The sequence below is a fragment of the Oncorhynchus nerka genome, linkage group LG28 (assembly GCF_034236695.1).
Source record: "Oncorhynchus nerka isolate Pitt River linkage group LG28, Oner_Uvic_2.0, whole genome shotgun sequence".
NCBI classification, from domain to species: Eukaryota; Metazoa; Chordata; class Actinopteri; order Salmoniformes; family Salmonidae; genus Oncorhynchus; species Oncorhynchus nerka.
Window position 1 is genome coordinate 13,125,988 of NC_088423.1, and position 25,142 is coordinate 13,151,129.

At 42.7% G+C, this 25,142-nt stretch overlaps 1 protein-coding gene across 2 annotated transcripts in view; it reads left to right on the plus strand.

The window, feature by feature from the left end:
• The first annotated feature begins 3,168 nt into the window (after positions 1-3,168).
• Positions 3,169-25,142, plus strand: part of LOC115113816 (cytohesin-3-like) — a 54,232-nt gene continuing 32,258 nt past the window's right edge. The window contains exons 1-3 of one of the 2 annotated variants that reach the window (XM_065012644.1): positions 3,169-3,531; positions 23,662-23,744; positions 23,952-24,016. In XM_065012644.1, coding sequence (XP_064868716.1) covers positions 3,513-3,531; positions 23,662-23,744; positions 23,952-24,016 — 167 coding nt within the window. In that variant the 5' untranslated portion in view covers positions 3,169-3,512. Of the gene's footprint in view, positions 3,532-3,848; positions 3,965-23,661; positions 23,745-23,951; positions 24,017-25,142 lie in introns of those variants that run through there. The other variant, XM_065012645.1, reaches the window with a different exon arrangement.

Consider the following 25,142-nt stretch of genomic DNA (forward strand, 5'->3'; position numbering starts at 1 on the left):
AAACCCCAACAGGGAGTCAGTCAGAGGTTCAAGCAGTAGGACCACACCCCAACAGGGAGTCAGTCAGAGGTTCAAGGTGTAGGGCTACACCCCAAAACACCGCTATAGGGAGTCAGGGGTTTAAGCAGTAGGGCTATACCCCAACACACCGCTATAGGGAGTCAGGGGTTCAAGCAGTAGGGCTATACCCCAACACCCCACGACATGAGTCCTCTGCAACTGTAGGTGCACCTGTGAGTGGCCCTGTGGGAGGACCTGTGGGTGGACTGTGCCTGTACTCCTGTGAGTTAGTTACACTCCTCCATGTAGGTCGGATGCACTGAAGTCACTAAATCACTACTATTTTGAGGCATGGCTGGGTTGGGATTGACAGGAAGGAACTGACTGGAGTTCCTGTAACATGCTGAATACTGTATGTCATAATTGGCTATGCTTAACTATTGGTTTAATCTGTGATGTCACCATTGGGAAGAACCTATTACCATAACATTCCCCAAGATAAATGGAGGGACCTATTCTCCTAACATTCTCAAGAGAAATGGAGGAACCTATTCTCCAGATAAATGGAGGGACCTATTCCCCTAACATTCCCCAGAGAAATTGAGCAACCTATTCCCCTAACATTCTCAAGAGAAATGGAGGAACCTATTCCCCTAACATTCTCCAGAGAAATGGAGGCACCTATTCCCCTAACATTCCCCAGAGAAATGGAGGAACCTATTCCCCTAATATTCTCCAGAGAAATGGAGGAACCTGTTCCCCTAACATTCCCCAGAGAAATGGAGGAACCCATTCCCCAGAGAAATGGAGGGACCTATTACCCTAACATTCCCCAGAGAAATGGAGGAACCTAATTCCCCTAATATTCTCCAGAGAAATGGAGGAACCTGTTCCCCTAACATTCCCCAGAGAAATGGAGGAACCTATTCCCCAGAGAAATGGAGGGACCTATTCCCCAGAGAAATGGAGGGACCTATTCCCCTAACATTCCCCAGAGAAATGGAGGAACCTATTCCCCAGAGAAATGGAGGGACCTATTCCCCTAACATTCCCAAGATAAATGGAGGGACCTATTCCCCTAACATTCTCCACATTCTCCAGAGAAATGGAGGAACCTATTCCCCTAACATTCCCCAGAGAAATGGAGGAACCTAACATTCTCCAGAGAAATGGGAAAGAACAGTTTGATCCTGATATCCAACACTAAGAGCAATTCAATATTAATATCATACAGAATGCCATTTAATAATGCGATTGGCAAATTTAAATTATATTCCTCCAGACAGATTCATATTAATATCATTATCACCATTAAATGACAGCTTAAGCTTGTTGCACAAAACAGAGACTCTTTATCTTACATCTGTGAATTTAAAACAAAGTTTTGGAATAGATGGAGTAAAAATCTATATGTTTTATACAGGATAGTATAGGCTACATTTTTATATATACAGGACCTTCGGAAAGTATTCAGACCCCTTGACTTTTTCCACATTTTGTTATGTTACAGCCTTATTCTAAAAGGGATTACATAAAAAATGTTCCTCAGCAATCAGCACACAATACCCCATAATGACAAAGTGAAAACAGGCTTTTAGAAATGTTTGCAAATGTATTACAATAAAAAACAGAAATAGCTTATTTATTATGTGACTTTGCTATGAGACTCGAAATTGAACAGGTGCATCCTGTTTCCATTGATCATCCTTGAGATGTTTCTACAACTTAATTGGATTCCACCTGTGGTAATTCAATTGATTGGACATGGTTTGGAAAGGCACACGCTTGTCTATATAAGGTCCCACAGTTGACAGTGCATGTCAGAGGAAAAAACAATCTATGAGGTTGAAGGAATTGTCCGTAGAGTCAGGATTGTGTTGAGGCACAGATCTGGGGAAGAGTACCAAAAACTTTCTGCAGCATTGAAAGTCCCCAATAACACAGTGGTCTCGTCATTCTTAAATGGAAGAAGTTTGGAACCACCAAGACTCTTCCTAGAGCTGGCAGCCCATCCAAACTGCGCAATCGGGGGAAAAGGGCCCTGGTCAGGGAGGTGACCAAGAACCCGATGGTCACTCTGACAGAGCTCCAAAGTTCCTCTGTGGAGATGGGAGAACCTTCCAGAAGGACAACCATCTCTGCAGCACTCCACCAATCAGGCCTTTATGGTAGAGTGGTCAGACAGAAGCCACTCCGCAGTAAAAAGGCTCATGACAGCCCGCTTGGAGTTTGCCCTAAGGCACCTAAAGACTCTGACCATGAGAAACAAGTTTCTCTGGTCTGATGAAACCAAGATTGAATTCTTTAGCCTGAATGCAAAGCATCCAGTCTGGAGGAAACCTGGCACCATCCCCATGGTGAAGCATGGTGGTGGCAGCATCATGCCGTGGGGATGTTTTGCAGCATCATGCCGTGGGGATATTTTTCAGCAGCATGGATGGCATCATTCTGCGGGGTCGAGGCAGGATCGAGGCAAAGATGAACGGAGCAAAGTACAGAGAGATCCTTGATGAAAATCTGCTCCAGAATGCTCAGGACCTCAGACTGGGGAGAAGCTTCACCTTCCAACAGGACAACGACCCTAAGCACACAAACCTTTGGGACAAGTCTCTGAATGTTCTTGAGTGGCCCAGCGAGAGCCCAGACTTGAACCCAATCTAACATCTCTGGAGAGACCTGAAAATAGCTGTGCAGCAATGCTACCCATCCAACCTGACAGAGCTTGAGAAGATCTGTAGAGAGGAATTGGAGAAGCTTCCCAAAAAGAGGTGTGCCAAGTTTGTAGCTTCATACCCAAGAAGACTCAAGGCTGTAATCGCTGCCGAAGGTTCTTCAACAAAGTACAGAGTACAGGTTCTGAATACTTATGTAAATGTGATATTTTATTTTATTTTGTATTTTTTATTAAATTTGGAAACATTTCTAAAAACTTGTTTTTGCTTTGTCATTATGGGCTATTGTGTAGATTGAGGGGGAAACGATGTAATCAATTTTAGAATAAGCCTGTAACGTAACAAAATGTGGAAAAAATCAAGGGGTCTGAATAATTTCCGAATTCACTGTATATGTGCAGGCTACTTGGAATTAATGAAACATTTGTATGAAGGGAGGGGTTGTCTGTCAACCCCAAGGCGGAGCGAAGGGATGACGTATGGTAAACGTTGCCATCGCAGAGTAAAGAATCCGCTATCCTTTGCATCGCTTTGGAGTAACCAGGATCATCGAGAGGGTTCTGTAGTGGCAGGATAGCTATTCTCGTTGGATTAAATACATCCAATTCTTTTACATTTTTATTACACATAATACATAGATGTTTATTTGGTGGCAGCATATATTTCTCATGTAGGGATTTTGTCATTGACACATGCCGCTGTTGCATTTCTGCACAGCTCAGCTCTCTGTGTGAGCCGTCGGTCTGTTATTACAGTATCTACAGTTTATAGCCAGTAATAAAACACATCTTCCTTGACCCACCGATCTGATTTCTGGACTCTCATCACTGCATTCAAGAGATGGACGAAGAATATCAAAGTAAGACTCACGATGATTCACTCACCGTCTCTCTCTTTCTCTGTTTCATGGTCATTTGCTTTGGTGTGTGGATGGACTGATATGGGTTATGCGCCGTAAAGCATGAGTCAATGAATAGTTGTAACCACTGCATGCATTTAATCAGAAATGTATTTGTTTCCCTCCAACAGTAAGGTATTAAGAAATGCAATGGTATTTTGTCAACTGTTGTCATAAATGGGTGTAAATATAGGTAGGGTAAAAATAGCCTTTGATCATGACTCCGTTCCATTCCATTACACTTATTAAGTCATTGGGCGAAGGCGGCTTCTGAAGTGGGGCATTTTGTTAATTATGATCCCAGACTCTGAACATTTAACATGCATTGCTTGCAGCACGGTTTTGGAAGCATAAGGACCTTATCTTTAATTTCAGCGAGAAATCATAAAAAAAGGTAAATTGATACACACCTTTGTACGGTTAGTGTTCCCACAAGGCCATATCTCCACGCTACAGTGCTTGTTTGCTGAAGACAGACTGAAGACACGAGGCGAACACCTGTGTGTAAACTTAACTCGGGAAGTGTAGTTTCATCGGATGGAGGCACCCATAGTTGTATGGATCTGTGCAAAACTGCTACATTAAGTGTATATATTTTTTATTGTAATGATTCCTCTCGAGGTTGAAAGGGCCATATGTTTTGAAAGCCGTGTTGCAAGCGATTATTGACGTTTTTGTAAACGTTAACGCAGCATCGGGATTGTAGATCACATGAGGCAGTCGTGAGCGAAGCTAATGGCGGAAAACTGAAGGGAGAAGGCAGTATGCTGCCTGGAGTTTGAGAGCTCTAGTGGAGGATGGTTACTGGACACATTTCTTAATCATCAAGTGGGACAACAAGTGATATGTATCCATCAAATAGGAGGGCATATACATAGAGTATACAGAACATTAAGAACACCTGCTATTTTCATAAGACTGACCAGGTGAAAGCTATGATCACTTGTAAGGGGGATGCGCAACTCTATTAGGAAGGTGTTAAGTTTGCTATACTCAGCATATTAATTGAACTCTGTGTGGTGAATGCGTAAAAACGCATGCAGCAATGTGCTTCGTCGTCAATATGTCTGTTGCGCTGACTTGCTTTGAAGTTCGTGCCGGAGATTTAAGCTAGGCTAATCTTTCCATTACAAAGCAGTTCTATTGAAACGGCTGCTCAATGCCCTGGACGGGTGAAAAATATCAGATAAACGTATTTTTCAACAGGAAAGTCGACTTTTTCGGCTGGAAGGCTTTCAAAACAGGCTCATTCATTAGAACCTTCAGTGGCACCTGTTCCGAATGGATTGATTCAAATGACAGTGCTAAACCACAGCCTGTTGTATTCAATACTGCTTGCATGATGCGAAAGAAGAGACAACCCAAGGCAGGGGGCGAAGGCCATGTATATTGTAAACATTTGTCTTGAGAAGAAAAGCAGGATATCTGTTGGGGTTAAACTGGGAGAGTTTAGCAGACGCTGAAGAGGGGACCCTCTACATGTCTCACTGGTCCATCCTGTTGCTGTAGCGTTAACCCTTTTCGAAACCTAATTGCCTATTTAAATTAAAGTTTCACTATTTTTCAACTTCATATTAATCATCTCCAGGACCGGCCCAACATCAACCTACTGAATGTGAAAATGGCGAAAGGCGAGTGTTTCCAATGATATCAAATCAAATCAAATTTTATTTGTCACATACACATGGTTAGCAGATGTTAATGCGAGTGTAGCGAAATGCTTGTGATTCTAGTTCCGACAATGCAGTAATAACCAACAAGTAATCTAACTAACAATTCCAAAACTACTGTCTTATACACAGTGTAAGGGGATAAAGAATATGTACATAAGGATATATGAATGAGTGATGGTACAGAGCAGCATAGGCAAGATACAGTAGATGGTATCGAGTACAGTATATACATATGAGATGAGTATGTAAACAAAGTGGCATAGTTAAAGTGGCTAGTGATACATGTATTACATAAGGATGCAGTCGATGATATAGAGTACAGTATATACATATGCGTATGAGATGAATAATGTAGGGTAAGTAGCATTATATAAGGTAGCATTGTTTAAAGTGGCTAGTGATATATTTACATTTCCCATAAATTCCCATCAATTCCCATTATTAAAGTGGCTGGAGTTGAGTCAGTGTCAGTGTGTTGGCAGTAGCCACTCAATGTTAGTGGTGGCTGTTTAACAGTCTGATGGCCTTGAGATAGAAGCTGTTTTTCAGTCTCTCGGTCCCAGCTTTGATGCACCTGTACTGACCTCGCCTTCTGGATGATAGCGGGGTGAACAGGCAGTGGCTCGGGTGGTTGATGTCCTTGATGATCTTTATGGCCCTGTAACATCGGGTGGTGTAGGTGTCCTGGAGGGCAGGTAGTTTGCCCCCGGTGATGCGTTGTGCAGACCTCACTACCCTCTGGAGAGCCTTACGGTTGAGGGCGGAGCAGTTGCCGTACCAGGTGGTGATACAGCCCGCCAGGATGCTCTCGATTGTGCATCTGTAGAAGTTTGTGAGTGCTTTTGGTGACAAGCCGAATTTCTTCAGCCTCCTGAGGTTGAAGAGGCGCTGCTGTGCCTTCTTCACGATGCTGTCTGTGTGAGTGGACCAATTCAGTTTGTCTGTGATGTGTATGCCGAGGGACTTAAAACTTGCTACCCTCTCCACTACTGTCAAGCCTACCACTGTTGTGTCGTCCGCAAACTTGATGATTGAGTTGGAGGCGTGCGTGGCCACGCAGTCGTGGGTGAACAGGGAGTACAGGAGAGGGCTCAGAACGCACCCTTGTGGGGCCCCAGTGTTGAGGATCAGCGGGTTGGAGATGTTGTTGCCTACCCTCACCACCTGGGGGTGGCCCGTCAGGAAGTTCAGTACCCAGTTGCACAGGGCGGGGTCGAGACCCAGGGTCTCGAGCTTGATGACGAGCTTGGAGGGTACTATGGTGTTGAATGCCGAGCTGTAGTCGATGAACAGCATTCTCACATAGGTATTCCTCTTGTCCAGATGGGTTAGGGCAGTGTGCAGTGTGGTTGAGATTGCATCGTTTGTGGACCTATTTGGGCGGTAAGCAAATTGGAGTGGGTCTAGGGTGTCAGGTAGGGTGGAGGTGATATGGTCCTTGACTAGTCTCTCAAAGCACTTCATGATGACGGAAGTGAGTGCTACGGGCGGTAGTCGTTTAGCTCAGTTACCTTCGCTTTCTTGGGAACAGGAACAATGGTGGCCCTCTTGAAGCATGTGGGAACAGCAGACTGGTATAGGGATTGATTGAATATGTCCGTAAACACACCGGCCAGCTGGTCTGCGCATGCTCTGAGGGCACAGCTGGGGATGCCGTCTGGGCCTGCAGCCTTGCGAGGGTTAACACGTTTAAATGTCTTACTCACCTCGGCTGCAGTGAAGGAGAGACCGCATGTTTTCGTTGCAGGCCGTGTCAGTGGCACTGTATTGTCCTCAAAGCGGGCAAAAAAGTTATTTAGTCTGCCTGGGAGCAAGATATCCTGGTCCGTGACTGGGCTGGATTTCTTCTTGTAGTCCGTGATTGACTGTAGACCCTGCCACATGCCTCTTGTGTCTGAGCCGTTGAATTGAGATTCTACTTTGTCTCTGTACTGACGCTTAGCTTGTTTGATAGCCTTGCGGAGGGAATAGCTGCACTGTTTGTATTCGGTCATGTTACCAGTCACCTTGCCCTGATTAAAAGCAGTGGTTCGCGCTTTCAGTTTCACGCGAATGCCGCCATCAATCCACGGTTTCTGGTTAGGGAATGTTTTAATCGTTGCTATGGGAACGACATCTTCAATGCACGTTCAAATGCGAATCAGCGTATTCGTCAATATTGTTATCTGACGCAATACGAAACATATCCCAAATGGAAGCAGTCTTGGAGTGTTCAGCTTGGTCTGACCAGCGTTGGACAGACCTCAGCGTGGGAGCCTCTTGTTTTAGTTTCTGTCTGTAGGCAGGGATCAACAAAATGGAGTCGTGGTCAGCTTTTCCGAAAGGGGGCGGGGCAGGGCCTTGTATGCGTGAAGTTAGAGTAACAATGATCCAAGGTTTTTCCACCCCTGGTTGCGCAATCGATATGCTGATAAAATTTAGGGAGTCTTGTTTTCAGATTAGCCTTGTTAAAATCCCCAGCTGCAATGAATGCAGCCTCCGGATAAATGGATTCCAGTTTGCAAAGAGTCAAATAAAGTTCGTTCAGAGCCATCGATGTGTCTGCTTGGGGGGGGATATATACGGCTGTGATTATAATCGAAGAGAATTCTCTTGGTAGATAATGCGGTCTACATTTGATTGTGAGGAATTCTAAATCAGGTGAACAGAAGGATTTGAGTTCCTGTATGTTTCTTTCATCACACCATGTCTCGTTAGCCATAAGGCATACGCCCCCGCCCCTCTTCTTACCAGAAAGATGTTTGTTTCTGTCGGCGCGATTCGTGGAGAAACCCGCTGGCTGCACCGCCTCCGATAGCGTCTCTCCAGTGAGCCATGTTTCCGTGAAGCAAAGAACGTTGCAGTCTCTGATGTCCCTCTGGAATGCTACCCTTGCTCGGATTTCATCAACCTTGTTGTCAAGAGACTGGACATTGGCGAGAAGAATGCTAGGGAGTGGTGCACGATGTGCCCGTCTCCGGAGTCTGACCAGAAGACCGCCTCGTTTCCCTCTTTTTCAGAGTCGTTTTTTTGGGTCGCCAGCTGGGATCCATTCCGCTGTCCTGTTTGAAAGGCAGAACACAGGATCCGCGTCGTGGAAAACATATTCTTGGTCGTACTGATGGTGAGTTGACGCTGATCTTATATTCAGTAGTTCTTCTCGACTGTATGTAATGAAACCTAAGATGACCTGGGGTACTAATGTAAGAAATAACACGTAAAAAAACCAAAAACTGCATAGTTTCCTAGGAACGCGAAGCGAGGCGGCCATCTCTGTCGGTGAGATGTCTCTATTAATCGGTGTATCATCGGGGTGTATCGTGATTGTTAACCAATTATGAGTAGGCATTGCCTACTAATTGGTTGAGATCATTGGAAACACTTATCTTCCTCTTTTTTTTACTACAGAACATAGAAACGTGCCATATTCACATATGTTGAGGTGGTGCTGGAGATGATGAATATAAAAGGACATTTCACAATTGTTCTTCAAGGTTATGTTTCCGCCCTTCAGTGAATTGGAGTGCTGTTCAACGGCTCATTCACCATTAGATTTACTCTCCATAGATTTTATTCCTATTGGTCTGTATGTGTGTATACACTCAAACTCAATGGACAGAAGAGGAAAGATTTAAAGGGCTGCGTAACAATGGCTTGTTAACGTAAAACTTGGTCTTTAGGGAAGCAGTATCTACATGTACAATACAAGCCTTTGTCACAATACAAGGACATTGCCAACGCCAGTCATTTCCATTGTTCCCTCTGGTTTATAGGTTTTAGGTTTTACAGCTTTATATTTATTTATAATTTATGCACGATCATGCTTAAATAACTAAGCTCACACTTTGCCTATGCGGCAGTAGTCAAATTAATTTATTCAAATGTTTTCATAGATAAAGGGAATATCTGTAAAGCACAGAGTAATCTTTGGACATAGGAAGACACTGGATGAAGGGGGTAGCGGCATGGCGACGGGGGGTAGCGGCATGGCGACGGGGGGTAGCAGAACAAAGAGGCTTGAGGTCCTGTGTTCACACTGGGAAGATAAGTGCATGGAAACGATTACATGTTGTACTGCATGAATTAAAACAACAGTATAGATGTAACACACGCACATTGTACACAGACACACAAAGTCAATGCATTTATGCTGGCATGCTAAATTTACCCCAGCTAATCACGTACAACAGCGCTGGTTAAAATGCTTTTTAAATTCAAGCCAAACCCCTTCAACTGAAATTAGTGCAGTGCAGAGTGTAATGTCATGGAGCTGCACTGTGCAGCATACGGTCAAAGTTGGGGCATAATTTGTTTTCAAATCAGTTGACTGCCTGGCTGCTAACTAGGAGGGGGAGGGGGGGGGTGCCATTGTGTAGGATTAGGCCATGGTGTAGGATTAGGCCATTTTCTTATATGGGCTGATAATGGGCATGCATACTGCCTCATGCATAGAACACACACACACACACACAAACTATGGCAGTGAGTAGAGTAGAATATGGAATTAATTACTGCGTGTTTACTCTTAGTTCTCTACACTTGGTGCAATCCTCTGTTCTGTTTACATGCCACAAGACAGATGTCTGCTCTCATGTGACACAGACCCTAAATCCCAAGTGTTTTATGGCACCAAGTCTATTTATAGACATGGGTAGTTAGGCTAGTAGAGTTAAAGCAGAAGTGGAAAGACGAGAACCCACTACAATATAGAGCTACAAATTGGCCAGCACTCGCTTGATGCTGTTTTATTTTTTATTTTTTTAGCCTCTAGTTCCTCTGCAGGGACACTTTCAGCTTTGCCTTTATCAGGGGGATAGAAGGAAAGTGCTCTGTTTGAATGGTGTTTTTACTAAGTGCTGTGTGTCTTGACAGTATTTTCTGTCAGGATCCTGATAACTTTAGTGACTCCCTCTCTCTCAACACGCTTTTCCCTAACTGACTGTGAGAAACACTAAATGGGAATCTGCTTTCCTTCCATGCTCTATGGCCTGAAAATGTATGTGTTTATTCTTTGGGTGATAGTTTGGGGTGTTGAGGGTCAGTTGACTCTGTCAAAAGGCTTTTCTTATCAGAAATTGGCAACTTGACAGAACTGCCCGGTGCGATTAGTTTAGTAAGTTATTACTTTACCCCTTTATGTTGAATTCATGGCCATTTATGAATCTCACCCTCTGGGCAAGGAAACATACATATTCTTTGAGAAGAACATCAATACAAACTGCTTGAGTCTTTGGGGTGATGAAGTTTCATATGAATCCAGACATTGGTGGTTTCCTGCCCTGAGTCTACAGAACAGAGTTGGCCAGCAGTCTTTGTTGTAGCGGTAGGGTGAGTGGTGTGGGAGGACTTCCTAATGGAAGTCATTATTGCCATGCTGTGGGCAGCTGGTCTGTAGCTTTAACCCTGCCTGGAGGACCTTCTGGCTGGCACAAAGTATCTGGTTGCTACAGCCATCGGCTAAATGGCTACAACCGATACAGCCATTCAGCTAACTAGCCCATCTACTCAGCTGTTTCTCTCTCTCTCTCTCTGCCCTTCTGGTTTGTTAGAGTAAGTCCTGTTTTCTTTACCATCCTGTGTCTTACGGTCTTCCTTCCACACTGTATCTTTAAGAAGACAAAAAAAAAAACTTATTTGAGGGCCATCTGATACATTTGATATTTAAAGCCACAAAGAAGGTGTTGATTTGATTCTTTTGAGATTACCAAAATGAGAATAACTTTTCTTTTTCATCCTTAAAATAGCCTTTTCAGGTCCTCCCACCATCTTGCCTTATTCAACAGCTTAACAGGAGATTTAGAAACATTATTATGCTAATTTGGACCATTTAATATGGAGTTTTATTGTATTGTGGCACAACATTGAAGGATTAGGCTAGACAGTAGACACACACTCCCCTTAAGGGGTGAGTAATCAATGGCACTCCAGACTTGGTTTAAGGAGGGATTGAGAGGGTCTCATAAAGTGTCCCAGTACTGCTGCCTCATCTGTAGAGAAACACCATGTATGGAATTCATTATGGGAAATGGAAGAGAGGGTAGACTAGCACGTACAACTGTCTGGAAGGGTTGGCATGTACCACAGAATTTTTATTTGGGTGCAGTATATTGCCCCGACTGTTTGAGTTATAAAATGAGGAGAACGAGACCGGGATGGAGTAGAGTAGAAACTACACTACCGTCCAAAAGTTTGGGGTAACTTTCGAAATGTTCTGGTTTTTGAAAGAAAAGTTGTTGTCCATTTAAAATAACATACAATTGACCAGAAATACATCAAATTGACCAGAAATACATCAAATTGATCAGAAATATAATGTAGACATTTGTAAATGACTATAGTAGCTGGAAACAGCAGATTTTTTTTTCTTAAAAAAAAAAAGGAATATCTACATACTGTAGGTGTACAGAGGCCCATTATCAGCCGCTACAAGACCATGGTGCTTGCCTACGGAGCTGTGAGGGGAACGGCACCTCAGTACCTCCAGGCTCTGATCAGGCCCTACACCCAAACAAGGGCACTGCGTTCATCCACCTCTGGCCTGCTCGCCTCCCTACCACTGAGGAAGTACAGTTCCCGCTCAGCCCAGTCAAAACTGTTCGCTGCTCTGGCCCCCCAATGGTGGAACAAACTCCCTCACGACGCCAGGACAGCGGAGTCAATCACCACCTTCCGGAGACACCTGAAACCCCACCTCTTTAAGGAATACCTAGGATAGGATAAAGTAATCCCTCTCACCCCCCCTCCCCCTGAAAAGATTTAGATGCACTACTGTTCCACTGGAGGTCATAAGGTGAATGCACCAATTTGTAAGTCGCTCTGGATAAGAGCGTCTGCTAAATGACTTAAATGTAAATGTAAATGTAATCAGCAACCATCACTCCTGTGTTTCAATGACACGTTGTTAGCTAATCCAAGTTTATAATGTTAAAAGGCTAATTGATCATTAGAAAACCCTTTTGCAATTATGTTAGCACAGCTGACAACTGTTGTCGTGCTTAAAGAAGCAATACAACTGGCCTTAATTCAGCTAGTTGAGTATCTGGAGCATCAGCATTTGTGGGTTTGACAGGCTCAAAATGGCCAGAAACGAATAACTTTCTTCTGAAACTCATCAGTCTATTCTTGTTCTGAGAAATGAAGGCTATTCCATGCTAGAAATTGTCAAGAAACTGAAGATTTCATACAACGCTGTGTACTACTCCCTTCACAGAACAGCGCAAACTGGCTCTCACCAGAATAGAAAGAGGAGTGCGGGGCCCCGGTGCACAACTGAGCAAGAGGACAAGTACATTAGTGTCTAGTTTGAAAAACAGACACCTCACAAGTCCTCAACTGGCAGCTTCATTAAATAGTACCAGCAAACACCAGTCTCAACGTCTACAGTGAAGAGGCGACTCCGGGATGCTGTAGAAGGAAAAGAGGGAAGGAGAAATATCAAAAGAGAGGGAGACCTCACTTTCCTTGAGTAATATGCATCTTATTTCACTACTAGTAGGGGAACTAAATGGAAGCAGATCCAGTATTAAGGAGATGGCGAGCGGCTACATAGATGCTGAAGGCTACAGGGTTTGTGTTTCTTGGCCATGCTAGGTAAGTGCTGCTCTCTGGAGCCCTCAACCCTGAGAAGACAAGAATGGAATTCACATTCTAAAAGGAGGAGGTGTGCTGTGCTTGTATTTTCACGGATTCTAAAAGGTGTGCTTTTAGCTACTAACTACACTATGTACAGATTATGTAAAGATTTTTACAAACATCCACCCTAACTACACAACATATACAGATGTCGATGTAGGTGTTCGGTGACTGTTATTTTGAAGTGGCCTGTGTGTCTAGTCTTTTAAGCCTGCAGCAGGTCAGCCAAAGACAATGTTACTCTGCCTGGTAAGACGAGACAAGCAACAACATCCTGGACCTCCAGGCAGCAATCGCCTGGTTCGTATTCGGTCTTCTCAGTCACTCAACCCCCATCCAGCCCTCTGATTAGAAGTGGGTGCCAGAAACTGGCACCATTATGAATGCTCTGGCAGCAGGCTTATGGTCGTGGAGAGAAGACCCCCAGCACATCAAATCCAATACTTACATCATAGAGGTGACCCTGAGCAGATGTTGGATATAAGGGGACATGACGTCCGGACAGACCAGGACAGAGGGACCACCCAGACGGATGCATCACCCCCTAGTAGGGGTCCGTTCCCGAAAACAGCAGATTAAAACAATGTAATCAGTGGATGACAGTTTAGTTTAACCCCTCAGTACTAGATCCTAGATCTCTTCTGAGTCCTGACCCACAGAGGCAGCTAAACCCCAAGATATTACCCCCCCAAAATCTTTGCTGTCCTCTCACGCAATGATGTGAGCTATTACTGGAAAAATAATGGAATAGGGATCACACTCACAATTCACTTTATCTGGATCCACAAAGCAGTGGGGCGCAACATTCCCAACTATTGAAAAGTTCATACAGATGCCAGATCTTACGATCATAAAAAGAAACCCCTTTAAATTAGCTGCACCTGCCTGTCTATCTCATCCCATATCCCTGCTCTGTGACAGCCTGCCTGGCCTGTATCTCATCCCATAGCCCTGCTCTGTGACCGCCTGCCTGGCCTGTATCTCATCCCATATCCCTGCTCTGTGACCGCCTGCCTGGCCTGTCTCTCATCCCATATCCCTGCTCTGTGACAGCCTGCCTGGCCTGTCTCTCATCCCATATCCCTGCTCTGTGACAGCCTGCCTGGCTTGTCTCTCATCCCATATCCCTGCTCTGTGACAGCCTGCCTGGCCTGTATCTCATCCCATATCCCTGCTCTGTGACCGCCTGCCTGGCCTGTATCTCATCCCATATCCCTGCTCTGTGACAGCCTGCCTGGCCTGTATCTCATCCCATATCCCTGCTCTGTGACCGCCTGTATCTCATCCCATATCCCTGCTCTGTGACCGCCTGCCTGGCCTGTATTTCATCCCATATCCCTGCTCTGTGACAGCCTGCCTGGCCTGTCTCTCATCCCATCGTCCTGCTCTGTGACAGCCTGCCTGGCCTGTATCTCATCCCATATCCCTGCTCTGTGACCGCCTGCCTGGCCTGTATCTCATCCCATATCCCTGCTCTGTGACCGCCTGTCTCTCATCCCATATCCCTGCTCTGTGACAGCCTGCCTGGCCTGTATCTCATCCCATATCCCTGCTCTATGACAGCCTGCCTAGCCTGTATCTCATCCCATCTCCCTGTTGGGGCCAGTGGGGTGACTGGGTTCTACTTTTCTATAGTACTACAGTTTACGGAAAACCTACATATATAAAAAAAAATGTATACTGACAGCTGATAGTCATCACCCTCTCCTCCTAAAAAGCTTCAAGACAGAAGCCAGTTACTTAAATTTCAACAAAAACAAAAACTTCTCTGTAAACTATATACTTACTTTCAATGATGGGCGTAATGACATCAGGTCTATTGTCAGTTAACACTGACATATATATACTATCCTCACTCCTCTGACTTCCAGAATCCACCCTTATCACCTATAAATGATCAAGAAATGTATCAAACATATTGGTTAAATCAGATGTGGTCAGAGAGAGAAGAGGCATTCATAGAACATCCTTTTAACTTAGTATGCCCTCAGACTTCTAGGAGCTATGAGATAAGGTCTTGTAGAACTTGCACTACTAATAGTGTTATTTATATGTTAGTGTTCTTGTAATAAGATGTATATTGGAAAAACATTCTGCGCCTTAAAAGTACGCCTCGGAGAACATAAATCCACTATCAGACATCAAGATATCACCTCGCCAGTTGCGAGACACTTTTATAGAACAAAATCCGTATATTAATGAATTGCTTTGGATCTAAAAAGTTCATCCACCAGGCAGGATGTGATTACGACAACAAATGACTTAAAAGAGAAGCCATGTAGGTAGATCAATTAATTTCTGTATCTCTACATGGTGTAAACACAGAACTAGACTTCACCTCCTCTTTTATAGGCCACATTCAGGCTGTTATACAAGAACACTGTCCATATCAGATTTTACATATCATTGATGAGTCAGTCCAACTATTTATGAACGACTGTGCCTGATGTCCTTTTTTGGTAATCTATCTCAGGAATTGATATAATTTATCCAAATGAGGAGACACCTAAAGCCAATTGATTCATGAATTGCTCTTCGTGCCCACTCCCACACCCTATAATTCTGTATTTCTTTGTGACTAACTTGTAGACCAGAAAAGCCACATTCCTGATTAAAAGCACCTGCTGTCTTCAGTTGTTCTTTATAAATGCTGTTTTGAATTAAAAGAAAATTGCTCCAACACATTAACAGACCAGACTGTGACCATTACCCAGTTTAGCTCTTAACATGGGAAGTTGGCTCATGTACAGTCTGTAAGTGAGAATGGGATTTGGTCTAAGTCCCACTCAGTTCCACTGGTCAAGCTGGGATGAGTGGGGGTTTTAGTGTCACTAAGGGTCTGATTTATGATTTACTACACTGTCCAGTTCAAAAAGTGGCAAGAATGTGATGAAATGTACACTTTTGGGTTGATTTAACATAATGTTTTGAGGGGGGCTTTCTGCCCCCAAATGTATCATCATCCCATCTGAGATTCTGTTAGGTGCTCAGTCAGAATTAGTTTCTGTGTCATCAGCTACCCTAGTGGCAGAGGGAGGGTAGTGAACAGTTGGTCATTTTTGTGTGAGGACCTCATTGTTGGGATTTAGATTTTTTTTTTTTGGGGGGGTAAATGAGGCTCTGCTCTGTGGTGCACATGTTGAAATATATTTTGCCCCCTGCTTTGCACCCACCCAACCCAAGCCATCGCTCCGCACACTGGAGTAGATCTCATTCACTGTGTAGCTCTTTCAGTGGTACTCAGATGAAACTCAAATTAAATCCAATTCAGATACAACTTTGACATACCTGTGGCAGCTAGACCGTGCAGAGTGGTGAAGAGACATGAACCGATAAAAGGACAACCGTTTTGTTGATAAAGGAACCATTCAGTTGTGACCATCAGGGCTCTGGACCCTGCTAGTGTCACAGTTGTTGTGACTGTCAGAGATCTGGACCCTGCTAGTGTCAGTTGTTGTGACTGTCAGAGATCTGGACCCTGCTAGTGTCAGTTGTTGTGACTGTCAGAGATCTGGACCCTGCTAGTGTCACAGTTGTTGTGACTGTCAGAGATCTGGACCCTGCTAGTGTCACAGTTGTTGTGACTGTCAGAGATCTGGACGATGCCAGTTAAAAAAGAAAAGGTCTCCTCTGTCTGTCGACTGGAGACAACTAAACTCATTCTTTGGATGAGACGGAGGGCAGTTACCAGGAGGGATTGAATTGGAAATATAATTTGTAGACCCCTATTTTCATGTTTAATGTCCACTACCACTGGACCAGAAGGGTCCATTTTATTACCCATTTAAATGTACCTTCCTGACCTTTTGCCTTGCTTGTTGATCTGATAAATGAAGGTGTGTTTTGTAGGGTGACGTAATGGTCAGAGCAGATGTGATGTAGGGAGGCTTCTGAAGGCAGCTCAGCCTCCCATCTAGCCTGGTTAAACCACACTGAATGCTGTACTCGCATGGTCTGCTCAGTCTGTAGCATTCAGTCTGGTTTAACCAGGTTATCTCCGATTCACTGTCTCATTAACATCCACGATGAATCCGATCAGTCAGAGATGATTCTTCCCAGACGGTCATATTAACCTGAATACAGACCTCCTCAGGCCTCAGACAAAACCAGACTACATTCTCTCCATGCAGAATGTCATCCATCCAACAAGCAAATGATGAGAAATAACATGAGTCTAAAATATTTTCGGTTAAAGGCAATAATGAAATTTGCATTGGAGGATCCATATTATGATCGAAATAGACACGAGTGGGTTTCTGGGGAAACAGATTTCCTGTGATCTTGGGAACAGTAAGACACATACAGTAGAGTGGTGAAATGGAACATGTCATTTCTATCATAGATAACATTGTGCCGCTTCAAATTTGTCTAATTTCTCAATTGAGAGCTGCCTGCTGTGTGTCAACTTGAAACTTAAATGGAAACGAATTGCATCAGTCACAGTTCCAGTAGGTTGTATAACCGAAGAGGTTAACCCTGAGGTTAGCCAGCTAATTAATGGCTCTATTTTGATGTTGAACTCCAGTCAGTGATTATTGTCGCTCTACATCCCTTCTGTTGTCATACAGCAGCACGTAGTCTACTATCATGGACCAGAAGGAAGTCCCTTTACTGTCTGTCACACTCCCTGAAAAGCAGACCCCTTTACCCCCGTCCAGCCCGGACACAGGACTACATATGCTAGTTAGGAACAGTCATTTAGACGTTTCACAGGCTTTTGTGTTATTAATATCGTGGCTGCAATCACTGTTTGGACCCCTTAGCCGTGTACTTCCTCGTGCCAAATGAGTTCGAGGCCTCTCTTGAGCTAGGCTTCCTGGTTCACTTTTAAATGGCAAGACATTGCTTAAATTCTGTCTAAAGGGAAGCTCTGAAGTAAAGACTGTATGTTTCCACAGCTCGTATATGCAGAGGCTTAGCTGTGATATCAGGCTTGTCATGTTCCTGATTTATGAAGAGGCTACACGCACACTAAATATCTGCCTCTCAGCTGGGTTAATGAAGTCGGATCACAGATACCCCTCTCTGGTGGTTACACACACAGTGAGATATGTTTCACTCCAGCTCTAAGCCCCTGGGCGGGTAGAGTTGAGGGCGAAGGTTGCGTTAATGAAAAAAAAGAAATGAATCTGGATTGGTTTTATTAATAGAATATACCCCCGCGCATTTATAAAGGGTTGGAAAACACTTTCATGTGGAATAATTAAGACCGTTAGCCTTTTTTCCCACTAATTAAGACGTATTAGATTTTATTATTTCATATTGTTGCGTTGTCCATAAGGAAACTGCCAGTAAGCATTTAGTTGGATGGTGAATACCATGTGTATCCTGTACATACGACTAATAAAACTGTAAACTTGTATCTTTGATGCGTGTGACTCTGATAAACTGAGTGAAAGGGTTATAGTACTGAAGCAGAGTTAATTAGTGTAGGCTTAGTTAGTATAACTGTTATGTTACTGTAGCAGGCTTAGTTAGTATAACTGTTATGTTACTGTAGCAGGCTTAGTTAGTATAACTGTTATGTTACTGTAGCAGGCTTACTTAGTATAACGGTTATGTTACTGTAGCAGGCTTAGTTAGTATAACTGTTATGTTACTGTAGCAGGCTTAGTTAGTATAACGGTTATGTTACTGTAGCAGGCTTACTTAGTATAATGGTTATGTTACTGTAGCAGGCTTACTTAGTATAACGGTTATGTTACTGTAGCAGGCTTACTTAGTATAACGGTTATGTTACTGTAGCAGGCTTACTTAGTATAACGGTTATGTTACTGTAGCAGGCTTACTTAGTATAACGGTTATGTTACTGTAGCAGGCTTAGTTAGTATAACGGTTATGTTACTGTAGCAGGCTTAGTTAGTATAACGGTTATGTTACTGTAGCAGGCTTACTTAGAATAACGGTTATGTTACTGTAGCAGGCTTAGTTAGTATAACGGTTATGTTACTGTAGCAGGCTTACTTAGTATAACGGTTATGTTACTGTAGCAGGCTTAGTTAGTGTAACGGTCATCATACTGTGCAGCAGGCTTAGTTAGTATAACGGTTATGTTACTGTAGCAGGCTTAGTTAGTATAACTGTTATGTTACTGTAGCAGGCTTAGTTAGTATAACGGTTATGTTACTGTAGCAGGCTTAGTTAGTATAACTGTTATGTTACTGTAGCAGGCTTAGTTAGTATAACGGTTATGTTACTGTAGCAGGCTTAGTTAGTATAACGGTTATGTTACTGTAGCAGGCTTAGTTAGTATAACGGTTATGTTACTGTAGCAGGCTTAGTTAGTATAACTGTTATGTTACTGTAGCAGGCTTAGTTAGTATAACGGTTATGTTACTGTAGCAGGCTTAGTTAGTGTAACGGTCATCATACTGTGTAGCAGGCTTAGTTAGTATAACTGTTATGTTACTGTAGCAGGCTTAGTTAGTATAACTGTTATGTTACTGTAGCAGGCTTAGTTAGTATAACGGTTATGTTACTGTAGCAGGCTTAGTTAGTATAACTGTTATGTTACTGTAGCAGGCTTAGTTAGTATAACGGTTATGTTACTGTAGCAGGCTTAGTTAGTATAACGGTTATGTTACTGTAGCAGGCTTAGTTAGTATAACGGTTATGTTACTGTAGCAGGCTTAGTTAGTATAACGGTTATGTTACTGTAGCAGGCTTACTTAGTATAACGGTTATGTTACTGTAGCAGGCTTAGTTAGTGTAACGGTCATCATACTGTGCAGCAGGCTTAGTTAGTATAACGGTTATGTTACTGTAGCAGGCTTAGTTAGTATAACTGTTATGTTACTGTAGCAGGCTTAGTTAGTATAACTGTTATGTTACTGTAGCAGGCTTAGTTAGTATAACTGTTATGTTACTGTAGCAGGCTTAGTTAGTATAACGGTTATGTTACTGTAGCAGGCTTAGTTAGTATAACTGTTATGTTACTGTAGCAGGCTTAGTTAGTATAACGGTTATGTTACTGTAGCAGGCTTAGTTAGTATAACTGTTATGTTACTGTAGCAGGCTTAGTTAGTATAACGGTTATGTTACTGTAGCAGGCTTAGTTAGTGTAACGGTCATCATACTGTGTAGCAGGCTTAGTTAGTATAACTGTTATGTTACTGTAGCAGGCTTAGTTAGTATAACTGTTATGTTACTGTAGCAGGCTTAGTTAGTATAACTGTTATGTTAGGCTTAGTTAGTATAACGGTTATGTTACTGTAGCAGGCTTAGTTAGTATAACGGTTATGTTACTGTAGCAGGCTTAGTTAGTATAACGGTTATGTTACTGTAGCAGGCTTAGTTAGTATAACGGTTATGTTACTGTAGCAGGCTTAGTTAGTATAACGGTTATGTTACTGTAGCAGGCTTAGTTAGTATAACGGTTATGTTACTGTAGCAGGCTTAGTTAGTATAACGGTTATGTTACTGTAGCAGGCTTAGTTAGTGTAACGGTCATCATACTGTGCAGCAGGCTTAGTTAGTATAACGGTTATGTTACTGTAGCAGGCTTAGTTAGTATAACTGTTATGTTACTGTAGCAGGCTTAGTTAGTATAACTGTTATGTTACTGTAGCAGGCTTAGTTAGTATAACGGTTATGTTACTGTAGCAGGCTTAGTTAGTATAACGGTTATGTTACTGTAGCAGGCTTAGTTAGTATAACGGTTATGTTACTGTAGCAGGCTTAGTTAGTATAACGGTTATGTTACTGTAGCAGGCTTAGTTAGTATAACGGTTATGTTACTGTAGCAGGCTTAGTTAGTATAACGGTTATGTTACTGTAGCAGGCTTAGTTAGTATAACGGTTATGTTACTGTAGCAGGCTTAGTTAGTATAACTGTTATGTTACTGTAGCAGGCTTAGTTAGTATAACTGTTATGTTACTGTAGCAGGCTTAGTTAGTATAACTGTTATGTTAGTGTAGCAGGCTTAGTTAGTATAACGGTTATGTTACTGTAGCAGGCTTAGTTAGTATAACGGTTATGTTACTGTAGCAGGCTTAGTTAGTATAACTGTTATGTTACTGTAGCAGGCTTAGTTAGTATAACTGTTATGTTACTGTAGCAGGCTTAGTTAGTATAACTGTTATGTTACTGTAGCAGGCTTAGTTAGTATAACTGTTATGTTACTGTAGCAGGCTTAGTTAGTATAACTGTTATGTTACTGTAGCAGGCTTAGTTAGTATAACGGTTATGTTACTGTAGCAGGCTTAGTTAGTATAACGATTATGTTACTGTAGCAGGCTTAGTTAGTATAACGGTTATGTTACTGTAGCAGGCTTAGTTAGTATAACTTATGTTACTGTAGCAGGCTTAGTTAGTATAACAGTTATGTTACTGTAGCAGGCTTAGTTAGTATAACGGTTATGTTACTGTAGCAGGCTTAGTTAGTAGTTAGTATAACGTTATGTTACTGTACGGTTATGTATACTGTGTAGCAGGCTTAGTTAGTATAACTGTTATGTTACTGTAGCAGGCTTAGTTAGTATAACTGTTATGTTACTGTAGCAGGCTTAGTTAGTGTAACGGTCATCATACTGTGCAGCAGGCTTAGTTAGTATAACTGTTATGTTACTGTAGCAGGCTTAGTTAGTATAACTGTTATGTTACTGTAGCAGGCTTAGTTAGTATAACTTATGTTACTGTAGCAGGCTTAGTTAGTATAACTGTTATGTTACTGTAGCAGGCTTAGTTAGTGTAACGGTCATCATACTGTGCAGCAGTCTTAGTTAGTATAACTGTTATGTTACTGTAGCAGGCTTAGTTAGTATAACTGTTATGTTACTGTAGCAGGCTTAGTTAGTGTAACGGTCATCATACTGTGCAGCAGGCTTAGTTAGTATAACTGTTATGTTACTGTAGCAGGCTTAGTTAGTTATGTTACTGTAAGGCTTAGTTAGTTATGTTACTGTAGCAGGCTTAGTTAGTGTAAGTGTAACGGTCATCATACTGTAGGCTTAGTTAGTATAACTGTTATGTTACTGTAGCAGGCTTAGTTAGTATAACTGTTATGTTACTGTAGCAGGCTTAGTTAGTGTAACGGTCATCATACTGTGCAGCAGGCTTAGTTAGTATAACTGTTATGTTACTGTAGCAGGCTTAGTTAGTATAACTTATGTTACTGTAGCAGGCTTAGTTAGTATAACTTATGTTACTGTAGCAGGCTTAGTTAGTGTAACGGTCATCATACTGTGTAGCAGGCTTAGTTAGTATAACTGTTATGTTACTGTAGCAGGCTTAGTTAGTATAACTGTTATGTTACTGTAGCAGGCTTAGTTAGTGTAACGGTCATCATACTGTGCAGCAGGCTTAGTTAGTATAACTGTTATGTTACTGTAGCAGGCTTAGTTAGTATAACTGTTATGTTACTGTAGCAGGCTTAGTTAGTGTAACGGTCATCATACTGTGCAGCAGGCTTAGTTAGTTAGTGTAACAGTCATTGTACTGTAACGGTTGATAGTTAGTGAAATGGTCAGGTTACTGTAGCAGGCTTAATTAGTTAGCGTAACGGTCATCGTACTGTAGCAGGCTTAGTTAGTATAACGGTTATGTTACTATAGCAGGCTTAGTTAGTATAACCGTTATGTCATATTAGCAGGCTTAGTTAGTATAACGGTTATGTCATATTAGCAGGCTTAGTTAGTATAACCGTTATGTCATATTAGCAGGCTTAGTTAGTATAACCGTTATGTCATATTAGCAGGCTTAGTTAGTATAACGGTTATGTCATATTAGCAGGCTTAGTTAGTATAACCGTCATGTCATATTAGCAGGCTTAGTTAGTATAACCGTCATGTCATATTAGCAGGCTTAGTTAGTATAACCGTCATGTCATATTAGCAGGCTTAGTTAGTATAACGGTCATGTCATATTAGCAGGCTTAGTTAGTATAACGGTCATGTCATATTAGCAGGCTTAGTTAGTATAACGGTTATGTTACTGTAGCAGGCTTAGTTAGTATAACCGTTATGTCATATTAGCAGGCTTAGTTAGTATAACGGTTATGTTACTGTAGCAGGCTTAGTTAATTAGTTAGTGTAACAGTCCTCATACTGTAGCAGGCTTAGTTAATTAGTTAGTATAATGGTTATATTACTGTTGCAGTCTTAGTTAATTAGCTGGTATAACGGTTATTACTGTAGCAGGCTTAGTTAATTAGTTAGTATAACGGTTATATTACTGTAACAGGCTTAGTTAGTGTAACGGTCCTCATACTGTGCAGCAGGCTTAGTTAGTATAACTGTTATGTTACTGTAGCAGGCTTAGTTAGTATAACGGTTATGTTACTGTAGTAGGCTTAGTTAGTGTAACGGTTATGTTACTGTAGCAGGCTTAGTTAGTGTAACGGTTATGTTACTGTATCAGGCTTAGTTAGTATAACGGTTATGTTACTGTAGCAGGCTTAGTTAGTGTAACGGTTATGTTACTGTAGCAGGCTTAGTTAGTATAACTGTTATGTTACTGTAGCAGGCTTAGTTAGTATAACTGTTATGTTATTGTAGCAGGCTTAGTTAGTATAACTGTTATGTTACTGTAGCAGGCTTAGTTAGTATAACGGTTATGTTACTGTAGCAGGCTTAGTTAGTTAGTGTAACAGTCATCGTACTGTAGCAGGCTTAGTTAGTTAGTGTAACGGTCCTCGTACTCTAGCAGGCTTAGTTAGTGTGTGTAACAGTTCTTGTACTGTAGCAGGCTTAGTTAGTGTAACGGTCCTCGTACTGTAGCAGGCTTAGATAGTGTGTGTTGTCATGCAGTGTAAGAAGATGTATCAGCAGTAAAACTAAGAAGGTTTCTCTCTCTGTGATCTCTCTTCAGTACCTGAGGAGCTCTCACTGGAAGAGAGGGATGAGCTGTCAAACATCCGGCGGAGGAAGAGAGAGCTGCTGGATGATATTGAGGTGGGTAGCCTTGAAGTTGCTGTGGCTCGGCATAGTAGCTGGAAAAGCTTTAAAGAAGAGTGTTGTTTTTCTGATATGCTCGTGTAGCTTGTATAATTTTCTCAGAATGTCTAATCCCTGTTTGTCTCTGTTCATTAGGTTGAATAATTTTCTCTGAATGAGCTTATTCCAAGATACCAATTATATTACCTTTTCTTCCCCTCTCAGCGCTTGAAGTTTGAGATAGCTGAAGTCATGACTGAGATTGAGCAACTAACGTGTGTAGGAGAGAGGTGGGTGAACAGCCCATGGTCTCATTCACTGGTGCTCGCATTTGCTTTTCACTGTTCTAACTGCAAGACTGAACAAGTATGTGGTGTGCAGTGCTTTCAATCAGGTGATCTGTGCCGATGCAGTGATTTCAATCAGTCTTAGCAGGTGTACCATATCTAATGTCCTTACCCAAAATGTGACTAAACTACACTGATCAAAAAAATAAAGGGAAGACTAAAATAACACATCCTAGATCTGAATGAATGAAATATTCTTATTTAAACTTTTTTCTTTACATAGTTGAGTGCTGACAACAAAATCACACAAAAATGATCAATGGAAATCAAATTTATCAACCCACGGAGGTCTGGATTTGGAGTCACAATCAAAATTAAAGTGGAAAACCACACTACAGGCTGATCCAACTTTGATGTAATGTCCTTAAAACAAGTCAAAATGAGGCTCAGTAGTGTGTGTGGCATATGGTCTCACAAGGGGTCTGAGGATCTCATCTCGGTACCTAATGGCAGTCAGGCTACCTTTGGCGAGCACATGGAGGGCTGTGCGGCCCCCCAAAGATATGCCACCCCACACCATGACTGACCCACCGCCAAACCGGTCATGCTGGAGGATGTTGCAGGCAGCAGAACGTTCTCCACGGCGTCTCCAGACTGTCACGTGCTCAGTGTGAACCTGCTTTCATCCGTGAAGAGCACAGGGCGCCAGTGGCGAATTTGCCAATCTTGGTGTTCTCTGGTAAATGCCAAACGTCCTGCACGGCGTTGGGCTGTAAGCACAACCCCCACCTGTGGATGTCGGGCCCTCATACCACCCTCATGGAGTCTGTTTCTGACCGTTTGAGCAGACACATGCACATTTGTGGCCTGCTGGAGGTCATTTTGCAGGGCTCTGGCAGTGCTCCTCCTGCTCCTCCTTGCACAAAGGCGGAGGTAGTGGTCCTGCTGCTGGGTTGTTGCCCTCCTACGGCCTCCTCCACGTCTCCTGGTGTACTGGCCTGTCTCCTGGTAGCACCTGCATGCTCTGGACACTACGCTGACAGACACAGCAAACCTTCTTGCCACAGCTCGCATTGATGTGCCATGAGCTGCACTACCCGAGCCACTTGTGTGGGTTGTAGACTCCGTC